The following is a 13,606-nucleotide window of genomic DNA, read 5'->3' on the forward strand; positions in this document are numbered from 1 at the left end:
ATAGTTCCTTTATTCAGGTTTGGTACCTTAAACATGGCTGTGCATACTGCCAGTAATGGATGTCAAGCTGTGCTGTAATAAAACAAATGTTAGCATTATTTTTCTCTCATTTTATTGCTGACTAATTAGCTGTTTGAGCTGTATCAATTATAGTCAATCAACTTTTTTGTAATAACACCTTTTCCCCTTACAGTATTTCATCCTCAAGACAGCCATCCTGACATGGAAGAAATTTTACGTGTACCTAATTGAAATCCTAACAGAACAGTGAATGCAATTTCAAGCTAAGCCTCAAAATGAAGAAATAAGAGCAGATGGTCCCTTCAGAAAAATAGATTAAACAGAATAGATACTCCTAGCCAGCTACATAGTTAATCTAATGCTTCTTGTCAAGGGGTACTGCCAATAGTTATTATGCTAAGGTATAGTAAAAGCTGTATGAATTCAGTGAAAAAAAAGCTTTTCTTCATTCTCAACTCTTTATGATAATTTAGTGCTATATTTGTATTTTAAAAGTTACTAAAGGATGAGTAGTAACTTATTAAATTAGTTGTGCCTTGCTTTAGAAAGGGTTACTGCAAAAAGAGCGGCTCTGGGAGTGTAGTTCCATTTATGATCAACGAAAATTCATTGTAGCATTTCTGGTATTTTCTGACTCTGTGACACACTGATGATTGAGTCTTTAAACCCACATGACAGGTTTGGTAGAGGGATTTGTGAATGTGTCTCTCCTGTCTGCACGAGAAAGAGCTGATATTCCCCGTGGTTAAATGTTCTTCTCAGATGTGTTAGTGGACAGTCAGATTTTTCAGTTCAGTGGAGCACCTTTATTTCTTGGATGTATGCAAAATAACACATTCCAGCCTTTTTAGGTGGTTATTCTGTGTGTGACTGGCCATGCCATTCCTGCACTTGCTCTAAGGTCAATGAACTCAGATGGGGAAGTGAGATTTGAAACTTAGTAGCACATGACCCTTTCTCTAGGAAGACTTGGTGCACAAGTATCCATTGCAACTGTTTGAGTTTCTTCCCAAATGCAATTTTTTACTTTGTTTCTGTCTAGTAGCAAGGAGCAATAGAAAAATCTACCCTATTGATTGGTTACTGCTGTCTCAGCTGTCTTTCATCTTTTAAGTACCCAGACTCTAAATTTTTTAAGCAGCTGTATTTTTTTCAAATGCATTCCCTTTGTCCTCTGCCACATCTAGAAGATAACTTCATTCTGTACTTTTGGAAAATGGAGCATCAACATTTTCTTTCCCATATAAAAGCAATTTAAGCATCACTGAATCAAGAAGTAATGGCACCTCAGGTAGTTTGCGTTGGCACTTTTCTTATTGTTTCTTGGCAGGCAGAAGTGATGAAGGAGCAGAAACTTGAATATATGGGGCTGTGAAGGCAGGTGGGGGACATGCAGGCCAGGTGTCTGGTTAGAAGCAGCTCCTGCAGGCTCCCAGCACTGCTGTTAAAAATATGACCAGTTTTATTTTTGCTGTCTCACCTTGAATGTAGGTGAACTTCCCAGGCTGTGAATTGTTCCACTGCACTTAGAGGTGTCAGCTGCCTTGTGCCTGTGACACTTTGTAGTAGCTGCTTTTCAGTGCAGAACCTGTAGAAACACACTGAAATCTGCTGTTTAAACTATTGACTACAGCAATTACTCCCCTAAGAGCACACCTTCTCATCACTGGGAAAAAATTGTGTTCAGTGAAAGAAGACATTTTGAAATTAACTGGATTAAAACTAAAGCAGTAACAAGAAAAGTTAATTTATGAAATAACTATGTGACATAATTTGGCTGCAGTAGAAGTCAGGCATCATATTTTGGATTTCTGCATAAGCATTTGATTTTAAACTATCTTCAAAGCAAATTAGACAAAATAATTTGCAATGTCTTGGCTGCTGGATAGTTGCATAGAGATGCACTTTTCCTGATTCATGCAGCTATATCATAACCATGTCTGTTGGAAAGAAACTTGCAGCATTAAGAATACTTTTTACCAAAGAAAGATACTTTTTGTAAACAATTTTTCTAACCCAAAATACAACTTAATTCAGAAGGAACTGCTTAGTTCTGTTTAAGGTAAACATGAAGACACTTTCTTTAGAGAAAGGCTTTGAGTCAGAGCTGTTTCTTATGGCAAGTAAACCCATACCATAAATGCTACTAAAACTGCAGTATATTTTAACTTTGTAAGGTGTGTTTCCAGAAAAGCTTATTGTATAAGTTGGTAGTTACTTCAGATATTTTTGCAGGCATAAAACATGGTCGGTTGCATTTTTTCTTAGATTTAGAAAGATGAATAATGTTCGATTAGGTGAAGGCTAGAAATACTAGTTTAACGAAAAAAACCAAAAACTATTCTTAGATGCCATGGGAGTTGGAAGATTACCTTCCTCAGGGAAGGTGCTGCATGGACAGGTATGTGGTCCTACAGAGAAGATTTATTGCAGCTGTAGGTGTGGCTGCTTTCGTGCAGAAACTGGCCTGTTAAAAGATGTTTGGTCTTTTCCTTATGATTTGCAGCTGGATTGAGTCTATAAGATGGACTCCCAAGCTTTACAACACTTGTAGAGGAGTCTTATCTTGTTCTACAATTCTGTGAAGTGGTTCAACTAATTTAATGAAAATAAGTTTAATAGCGTAATATTTGGGGGAAAAAATTGAATGTGGTAGCAATATGCATTAATTCTGTGTAATATGTGTCTTCCTACACAGAAAATAATTTTGAGTTGCCTGCTATTGAGCATGTGGAAGGGATAGTAATTAATGTTATCCCTCTGCTAGTTAATTTTTAACTTGGCTGCTGGAAGTTTATAACATCCAATTTATGTTGAAACTCATACATAAAATCACCACACAAATTTCTTTAAGCTGCACTTTCCCATAGAGCAGTAGATGTGCAACCTGCCTTTATATGTTTTTCCTGGCAAGTTACATTACTGCAGCCCAGGACTGTAATGGGTGGCAAAAATAAAAGTACTGCCTACAATAATTTTGTCAAAAGTGGTACTTTGCCTCTTATCTGCTGCAGTGGAAGTGATGGAAGGAATTCCTTCTGAGGGAATCATGAAGTGGTTTGGGTTGGAAGGACCTTGAAGGTCATCTAGTTCCAATCCCCCCTGCCATGGGCAGGGACACCTTCCAGAGGACCAGCTTGCTCAAAGCCCCATCCAACCTGGCTTGGAGGTTAGAGGATTAGGGTTGTGTTAACCTAATCCAGGATGGGGTGTTGGAATTAGTCTCTTTTCTTTTACATGTGCCAACTAATGTCCATAGGTTTGTTTCCTACATCTGTGGATCAAAATGTACAAATGCTTTAGGATGCTTTAGGTTGTTACCTTTTTCATAAACATCATGAAAGCATTTTTAAAATTTGTGATTTTTTTTGTTGTTTTAAAAAGTAATATACTACTAATTTATTTTATGACCCATAACATCCACCTGTTTTTATGGTTTTGTGTTCTTTCTTCACAAGATTGCTTTTTAACAGCTTACTTGCACATCAATGGTTTGTGCTTTAGTAAACAAAGTTTCAGCCATGGAAGTTTCAGGATTCTGAGAAATTTACATCAAAGGGGCAGGAAGCTTGTGTTAAAAATCAGCAAGATGAGAAAATTTCAAACAGTAGGTTGGAACAAGAGGCTATACATGAAGGTTACTCCAGTGTACACTGTTTTCAATGGCTCATCTTTTAGAGGCTCTAAGAAGTGTTTGCATTCACTTTGAGTTCACTTGATCAGTGCAATGCCACAGAATATATAGATGCTTTTTTATCAATTCTGCAGTAAGATTGAGGTTATTATTGTTGGTAGAGCTTATGTAGAATCAGTGGGTGTGAGTTTAAGTCATAGCAGTGTCTGGTGCTAACTCTGAGTTTCACTGAATTAAATATAAGAATTTAAAAACACTATAGATACTTGCAATAGCTTTATCTCTGTTCCTTTCCCTAACTCTGTGTGAAATATGGACAGTGACAAGTTTTTATTGGACAGAAAATGCATTTTGGACAATGTGGCGTTCTGGGGAAGAGCTGCATGCTGTGTGCATTTTCAGCCATGCACAATGGAGAGGGAAAACAATGGACTGCTGTACCCTGGCTCTGTCCTTATCAGTTTCTCTGGACTGTTTTAGCATTCCTATGATGAATGAATAGCATTAATTTCTGCTGTGCTTTCAGGTAACAAATCATGGCTTTCTATGTTCCAATATTTCATGAGAAATAAATCTTGGGCTGGGGGAAGAATTTATTAGAACTAGTATTTTTTTAAAAGTACCAAAGATGGAACAAATCTTTTCTTCAAAAAATTTCAAAACAGCAGAAATCAAGACACTTGGTAAAACTTGCATGAGAGGAAGGATCACCACTTCCAAAGTGCTGGCAGTGCTGTTCTGGTGCAGCCCAGGTGCTGGTGGCCCTTGCAAGTGCACCTTCCTGGCTGGTGCTCAGCTTGTTTGAGCTGCAGGTCCTGTTCTGCAAAGCTGCTTTCTGGATGTTTGGTTTCCAGGCCATTCTTGTGCATGGGGTTATTCCTCCACAGGCACAGGGCTCTGCACTTCCCTTTGAGCTGCATGGGACTGCTGTCAGTCTTTTCCTCCACCTCTTTGAGGCACTTCTGAGTGTCATCACAACCCTCTGGTGTTTGAATTGCTCCCAGTTTTCTGTAATGTGTAAAGCTGCTGAAACTGTACTCTGTGCCATCAGCCAGGGCTTTGATGAAGATGTTAAATATCATTGACCATCAGAGCTCACCACTGATGTCTGGCCTGGTTGTGATGCCCCTGACAGAGTCCTTTGAGCCAGGCAGGTCAGTTTTCAGTCCAACTCAAGGTCCATGTCTCTATCCTGTGCCTTGTCAGTCCATGTGAGGGGTGTGGGAGGCTTTTTAAAAGCCCTACTACAGATGGGGTGGACAAACCAGCTCTTATCTCATAGTGTTCATAGCTGTTTAGTACGTATGACTTCCCTGCCATAAATTTGTGCAAACTGCTCTCATCTTGTCCTTCCATGCTTGCAAATGGTTTTCAAGAGCTGTTTATTACATCACCTTCCAAGAGATCAAGGTGATTTTTACCATGCTGTGCTACCCCAGATCCTCCTCCCTGCTCTTGAAGATAGGACCATGACCTTACAAAAACAGTGCCCTGTTGATGACATCAGCCAGCTCCCTCAGTATTTGTGGATGTTTCATGAAACTTCTGCTTTAGTGGTGATTTCAAGTAAGTTGTGACTTACAGAAGGAGTGAGTTGTGTTTTACTGGTATTAATCAGTGGGCAATGATACATTACTGAAGTAAGGCTTGCCAGAGTGTGAGGCTCTACCCTGGCCTCTGTCATTGGGATGGAGGCTCCTGGCAAAGCTCTAGTTATCTAAAAGTGATTTTTAGAGAAGTAGAAGTTAACACTACTTTGTCTTGCTGATAACTACATGCATTTTGCATAATGCTAAGGAAACAGCTGTACGCGTATTTGTTTAGCTATCCTTACATGAAACACAGGGATGTGTTTTGTTAGCATAGCTATCTTCTAGTATTAAATATGGTTTGTTTGAATCTGCTTGCAGATTTTTAGATTGCATTCTTTACCTGTGCCTTAACATGTGGTCTTAATAGTGCTCAAGCCTGTCTGTTGTAAGGGTCAACACCTGGATGTGCTGTGGCTACTGCTTCACCTTGGCAATAGTTTAAAATGTGATATTTGCATATAGAGAGCTGCAGGTTGTATCCATTTTTCAGTTGAGATGTGACTTACACATTTTCTTGTGAAAGTTGTCAGAGGAGTCACAGAAAGTTTGTAGTACTCTGCAGTGCTAAGTACATGATAAGGAAGAAAGATTATAGGCCCTTCTTGATGTCTCACCAAAATGTCAAGTGAAATCTTGTGTAAGAGCTACCTGGCTGTGTTCACATGCTTAAATGAAAAAGGTGGAACAGCTGCCTGTAAGGACTCTTGATAAGGAATATTAACTTCATTTTGCCTGAGTCCTGTGCACCAAGTAGTGTAACATGCTCTGTGTACTGGATTTTATTTTTAAGTTACAGAACAAACGAGTTGACTTTTTGTAGCTAGTGGATGCCTGACCTTGCTAATTTAAAAAAATATTCATGCTTAAAGAAAGATCTGCAGTAGATAAATGTACAGTAGGTACAGTAGATAAATAATACAGCTACTTTTAGCATTTTGTTATAAGTTATCTTCGCAATGAGATAAATAATTTTCAGTGGAGTAGGTTGAGGATATGGACTGAAGTCTATGTCTACATCTTGTTTTCTTCCTGAGCAAGACTGATTAAACAGCTATTAATACCTTATACACGATTTTGACAGTTCCTACTGTGGTATTTCCTACCTTACTGCTAATGTTAATCAGTCTAAACAGATTTTAGTGGAGTCATTTTTGATGTGAAGGTAATGGGTGTTCAATTAGTTTTGAATTGCTTGAATAAAAAAGCCCATTCAAAATATTTGTCATATTGGTGACTGAAATGTATTTTGAGATCAGTGCAGATAGTAGTACTTAAACTGTAAAATTGAACTTATAATGCATGTGAATGCAATTTAAATAAAGATTGGTTTGAGTCCTTCAACAGGGATATTATTATTAATTTGAAGATTCTGAATACTGTAGACATCGTTCTAGCATGAACTGCTTATTTTATTGTAAATTGAAATTAGATTCATTGTCAGTTGCTTTTACAAAATTAAGGTGGCATATGAAAGACAGTTATTCGGAATTCAACTTTTGTAATAATGTGCATTAGATGAAACAAATTAGTGTGGGTTTTTTTTATGCACAGTTCATAATCTTAATGCATTACTTTCTATGCCAGTTCAGAATTAGGGCCTATTATGGATGCTAAACTTGCGATTTTTAAAAGATTAAAATGTTGAATGAGGCGAATAGGTAAAGTTTTCTGAGGGTGTTAAAGGAGTGGGAGTGGGTGCAGTTATAGATCAACAGCATTAAAAATTGAAAATTCTATTACATTTTTTATTTGTGTTTTAGAACCCATTCTGGATGAGTCTAAATGTTACCATTACACATATATTTAGTTTCCTTATTTTAAATATTTTGAGGCTGTTTTTGTTTGCTTGATTACTTTAATTCTCTAATTTTCCCCCTTTTTTAATGAAGATACACTAATTAGTATTTACTTGGGAAATATCTTGGAGGCTGGAAAAAGGGGTATTTGTCTAAGCATTTGCTCATATCAGATGATGTTTAGTTGCTGAACTTAATTGTGTTTTTCTGGGAGATTGGGATGCTATATACAATTGCAATTGGGAAATTCTGCATTTTTTTGGTGAATATCTACACAGAGAAACTGCTTTGAAGCAGACTAGACTGTGCTAGGTGTGTTTTAAGATACTCAGAAGTAGGAGGCCAACTTCTTCTAGTTTATAGCAAAAATTGGGAAGGTTGTCCAGCTTCATGCTGATCAAGAGGACAGGGAGTGAGTAGTAGGTCTCTCAGAGGCTGTTGTAAGGAAATCTGTGGGGTTTATTTCAGCAAACCTTTTGAAATGTAATAGAGCCTTTGTGTGGTGATTCTAGTTCAAGTTCATGCTGTGCAGTACTGTTTTCAGCTCAAAAGATGAGAAATATTGGTTGGAGAGGTGCTGATTCAAAGAAGTTTTAATCATCCCCTAGTAGGACAGGGAATAAAGGAGTCCTGGGTAAAAGATGTATAATCTGAAACACAATCAGGACCATTTTACTACAACAATAATGAGATTAAGCTCTCATCAATTTAATCAAACTTAGAATTGTAATTGGATTCACCATCTTGTGTTACTGTACTCTGGATTTACAGAACTCCTGGAAGGACTGTGGGTAATTAGTCAGCATCCAGCACAGCAGACTTCCTATGACTTGGGTTTGTTGGGGAAGTTGTAATATTTTTTTAAGAATAGGTATTCTTAAAATGTTCCTTCTGAGATAAATTATGGATTTTGCAATAGTGAAGATTTCCAAATAAACAGTTTGGAATGCTGATATTGTCAGTTTTTCTCTATTAAGGAAAACCTTTTTTTTCCCTGAAATTCTCCTACAACTGACTTGGAGTCTCCCTTTTCCTCTGGGAGCTTGTCTCTTACCAAAGCTTGAATGTGTCCCTTAAAGGGGGTCTTCATAAAATGCAATCTAACAAATCAAGGTCTGTTTTTTGCAGTACCATGACTTAGATTTTGGTTTTTTGTTTTTTTTTTTTTTTTTTTCTGATGTGAAAGCAAAAGGAACCTTGCTGCCAGAGGAGGTGGCCATCCAGCTCAGTGTTCTGTCTCCAGCAATGGTCATAAGCAGTGAGTTTTCAAGAACTAAAGAGGACAGGCGATGTATATAAAGATATTTAACCTTCACTTTGACTTAAGAGCTTTCTGAATTGAGGAGGGTGTGATTTTTCTAAGTCAACTGTGAAGTTTTGAGAATTCACTGAGAAATATTATTGCTATTGGGCTATGCTTCAGTAGTTGTATAACATGCTTGATTGAATCAGTCTAAATTTTGATGCTTCCTTTTCTTAGATACAAGGCAATGAAATTGCCTAAATAAAGCAAAATCTATTGCTTCTATTGTATAATGTTAGTAATTTTCAAACCCACTTGATTTAGGAGTATTTTTAAAGGATAATGTAATTCTTAGAATATTTTCACTTTCAAAATGAATGTGGAAACTACCTCAATGCAATTGCAGTGCAGTTCCATCAATGCCCTGTTCTCTTAAGCCGTGATCATGTGGATATCCTTGAATGAACCTTGCATTTTTCACTTGTTCCTCCATCCAAAGTAGGAAAAAGTCTATAGAAAATTATTTAGATATAATGGGGTATTAGGTAAGACATCTGAATCTGAGGAAATACAGGAGAAAGTTCCTTAAGGATTTGCAGTCAAATTGACCTGACTTCTGTTTCCCCTGATCTTGTGTAAAGGAAATATTACCTTAAGGACAAATGCAGTAAACATTTCTGTTTACTTTGAGGTTGACATTCAATCTTAGATTTATTATATTGATTTACTACAGGCAAATAGGGCATCACTGTGCTCAGCATCAAACACAAGTGTTTATATTGGCTTAGCCAAGGGAGCTGGAATCCTGGATTGTAGTTCTGCCCCAGGAAGATTAATTCTAACTGAAGAATAATATGAAACAATTCTACTTTGTCATTATCTGATGTATCTACCACTGTTATTTCGTGAATTAACTGAGGACTAATCATTGCTTAGATCTCTGCTATGATTAAATGTAAAGAAAAAAATCCATGCAGTTATTACTGCATGCAGTTAAATTCCTGTTGCATTAGCTGCATCCTTGGTCTGAGAACATGAGATTTTAATCTCTAGCATTATGGGAACCTTTAATCACATGTTTATTTACTGTTTGTGATCTAGGAAATGGCATTGCTTCATATAGCTAAGCAGTGCAGAATGTAATCTAAGGATTAAGAAAAGGCAAATCTTCCTATCCATTTGACCTTGAAAATCTGATTGGATTTCCTGTGCGATCTGGCAAGATTTTTCCCTAATTATCTAAAGCTTGGTGTATGTGAATAATATTGCAAGAACTGTACAACTATGAATAAAATTCTATTGCTTAGCTGGATTTTCCCATTCATCTTAGATTTCAAGTACAAAGAAATAAAAAAGTGCAATCTGATATAAAATGTGATCAGTGGACTGGACACTTTGTTCATACAAAACCTAAGTCTTTTACAATAACAATGAAAAGGCAGAAGGTCTTAAATCAGTTTGATTAACATTAGAGCATAACAGGAAAAAAAAATACTGAATCTTACTTGGTACTGCTTTGGCAATGGGCTGTGGCTGTTTGTTAGTAAAGTCATTTGTCTTTAAAACAAATGGGGAAAATTGTGTTTCATTTTGCTGGGAGTTGATTTGCAGCCTCTTCAGGGGTTTCAGTAGCATCTTCAAGTGAAACGAAAGTTATTTAAACAGTGCAAGTAAAAGATAAAGGGTTTTTGCTTAAACTGTTCAATAAAGTGTGTAGATACTTGGGATAGGAAAACTGATTTTTGGAGTAAGTAATGTGTTTCTTTTAATAATGACTTCAGTGACTTGAAGTTCAGTATCTACTAGAGCAAGAAGAGAATGGTCTTAGGTTTTTTATTAGCTCAAAGCAGTCCCATATTATGAGCATATTCAGCATTAATCACATTGTTGCAACCAAGTCCTTGAAATACCTAATTCAAATAACTTTCGAAGCTAAAGTATTTAGGAAAGACAATTAGCAGTGTATTGATCTGTTAAGGAATTTGTGCAGCTGGCTCAGCCCAAGAATGTTACTGAGGTAGATCTCTGTACTTAACTCTTCAAGAGCATTTTAAGTGCATCTGAGGTGTCTGGAACAACTCATTTCCAGGTGTAATATTTCTTGGCAATTTCTAAGAAGTTCCTTAAACCACTGTTGATTGAAAACTTGTGGTTCTCACTTTCAGGTGGGCAGGGGGATTGCAGTGTATGCCATGCTGTGGATTTGGGGATAACAGCATATGACTCATCTTGAGAAAACAAATTTTTATCTTTACCAGTTCATAAAAATTTGATGCACTTTGATGTTGAATGTGCTCTTATTTTGTAAGTTTAGATTCTTCAGGAAAAAGTCTTTTACTGTAACAGTAATTGCAGTGAAAGAGAACTTGTAAAGGTCTTGCACCAGGCTGAGATCAATTGAACTACCTGGGTGTCTTGGTGCACTGCTCTGTCACAAAAAAATACAACAAAATGCATTAATTGAATTTAATACTGAATGAAGCTTAACTGTGCTTTTATGACTTTGAACAAATTTTAGTCCTAACATTTAAAATCAATACTAAATCAAGTAATATCAATTTTTTTTGCAACTGCATTTGCTTCAGTTATAAGAAATGGATGTATTTTTATCACAATATTAATAACCAGCATTCTGTGGTGTAAAATATTGCTAAGAACAGCAGATTTCTGGTCAGTTTTAAGCTTTGAATGTTAATATTAATAGTGTAATAGCATCAGCAGCCTTAAAAATTAGTGTTGTGTTTTACTCGTAAAACATAAAAATCTCTAAGTACCTAATCTTGTTTTTCAAGAGAAATCAAAGAGCTTTGTCACTACTGCTGTTGTTACATGAGGAAAGAGGGATGTTAGATGTATCTCTGTGTTTGAATGCTGTGATAGCATTATGATTTTGCACCTGAACGTGATGTTTGCAAACTTCGACTTCTAAAAGATACCAGTTACCTGACTGCTGAGTGGGAACATCACATCCTATAAAATTTTAGTTTTAATTTCACCTGGAAATGAGTTCCAAATTAAACTGATGTAACTTTACATCTGTTTAATTGCTCGTAATTCCCTAGTCTGTGATGTGGCATTTCCAAATTTCCATTTTAACCTGGATTTTGACTTTTGAAATGTTCTTCAGTTGTTAGCTGGTGGGATAATGATGATGAAGGCTTCTTTTTTACTGAGCATGATGAAGCAAGGTTGCTTTGATATGGCTCCTCCAGAATTTTTACATTGCTACAATCCATAGGAATCAAAAACTTCAGAGAGACTTGACAAGAAGTTTTGAAAATACAACTGGGGAATTTTTTCCCTTGAAGAAGCCTTCAGACAGTCTGAGGCTGGTCTGACTTACTTAGTTTTCAACCACTGAAGAGTGACTTGGATAAATTGTTTATTTCCTGTTTTGTGTTGGTGAGGTTAAAACTTGCATGGAAGATAAGCTTTAGTTATTAAAAACGATGTTGGCATCTTAATTTCTGTAGTGGTAAATAGAAATGGACTGGTATTCGTTAAACAAATCTGCTAATCATGCATGGATTTTTTTCCATAGTTAGAAATTTGTTGGTTTATTCTGCTTTTCATTGGACCTAATTTCAAACCAGATTGTCTTTCAAAGTGTACTAAAGGCTGCTTTCCCCTATATTTTTGATTGTTTTTCTTTTCATTCAAGTTTTTATTACAGGCTTCTCTTGGCCTAAGATCACATTCCCACCAAAGAATTGCCAGGTCTTGATGAATGTCCTTAATTTCTAGGGGTCGAGTAGAGCAGAAGAGTGTTTCTTGTGGTGACAAATTAACAAGATATATGGAGGTGCTTGTGGAGGACAAGTGCTAGATTCCCAAAGAACAACTTCTGTGGCACTTCTGAAATGGGTTGGATTTTGGTGCATGCTAACGTGTTTAATGCTGCAGCCCCCAGCATGATGGACCCAATCCAGCAAACACCTCAAGAAATGCTTCACTTTGTCTCCCTGTATGCTCCTCATGAATCCTCTCTAATGAAATGACATCTGCAGTTTTGCATTAGCACACTGGAGAGTCACTACTTGGAGAAAAGTGTAATCAAGAGTCAGTTTTGTGTGTATCTCTGGAGTGAATAGTCACGCAAGCCAGGCTTTGAACTCGTAAATCCCATTCCTAATTACGCCATTGTTGGTATAACACTAATCTCAGATTTTTGAGTGTGATCTATGTGCCTCAATTACATTCCTGAAATTCTGAAAGATTAACTTGACATTTGTTCCTAAGTGCACTGTAGAAAGCCACCATTAAAATTGCATACTTTATTTATAGAAGATAATCAAATTGATGAATATTAAATTATGTTATGTGTTTTTGTTTTTTTTTTAAATTTAAACGTGATCAAAGGTATCTAGGAATAGTTTTCACTACTTGAGCCATATAAAAAATGTATCCTAAATGTTAAGTGAGTACAGTGTTTGCAATACTAATTCAAGGTGCTGATATAACCATGAATATAAAAAAAGGAAAACATGCTTTACCTATTGGCCTTGTATAACCAATTACATGTATTAATTACACAATATGCTATGTATATGCCATACAGTGTTAGCTTTGAAATTTATTTATGCTTAATTTGAAGATTCTAAGCTTTTAGATTGTTGCATTAAACTGAAAAAATAACTTTTCTTTAACAGAAATTGAAAAATTCCAAAAAGGGGAAGGAAAGGAAGAAGAAAAGTATATTGATGTAGTCATCAATAAGAATATGAAGTTGGGACAAAAAGTTCTGATTCCAGTAAAACAATTCCCTAAGGTAAGTCTAATTTCCATATTTGATAAATTTGAGTTCTTATAAAAGATATTTCACTAGTATCTTAACTATTTTTTTAATGTAGCATTTAAAACTACTACCAGTCACTACTTACTATTGTGCATCCTGTTCTGTAGGAGCTCTGAGGCAGAAGTGATTCTCGTTGGAATAAATGTGCAGGAAAGTGGTGCTGGTCACACAAAATAGTGTTTGTGAGCAAATAATTAAACCATATCTTTGGGATATCAAGGTCCTCCTCTTCAGGATATCAAAAGGAAGAGCACATTTTGAAGTTGAATCTGATGCCAGGCTTTGAGATTTTATTATTGTAGCTGGAAGTGCAGCCTAAAATACACCATTAAGGAATTAATTGCGTAAATTTTCTTATCCTCCTAAATTTCAGCCATTTTTATTCTTGAATGAATTATAGCTTGACTGCTAAATTATGCAGTCTTTTCTGGAGGGGTAGAGACTGTTTCATTAGTATCTTTGCCCACCATGAATTCTTAACTCTTCTTTGCTGCCAAGTATTATCCTGCACTAAAATATTTCTGC

The 13,606-nt window shown here is 36.3% G+C and overlaps 1 protein-coding gene across 2 annotated transcripts in view; it reads left to right on the plus strand.

Annotated features, from left to right (window-relative positions):
• The window catches only part of LOC117001197 (KH domain-containing, RNA-binding, signal transduction-associated protein 3), an 89,381-nt gene that overhangs the window by 13,429 nt on the left and 62,346 nt on the right, over positions 1 to 13,606 (plus strand). For both annotated transcript variants that reach the window (XM_033069329.2, XM_042779626.1), the window contains exon 2: positions 12,936 to 13,054. In XM_033069329.2, coding sequence (XP_032925220.1) covers positions 12,936 to 13,054 — 119 coding nt within the window. The remainder of the gene's footprint in view (positions 1 to 12,935; positions 13,055 to 13,606) is intronic.

The sequence above is a fragment of the Catharus ustulatus genome, chromosome 1 (genome assembly GCF_009819885.2).
Source record: "Catharus ustulatus isolate bCatUst1 chromosome 1, bCatUst1.pri.v2, whole genome shotgun sequence".
In the NCBI taxonomy this organism is placed as follows: Eukaryota; Metazoa; Chordata; class Aves; order Passeriformes; family Turdidae; genus Catharus; species Catharus ustulatus.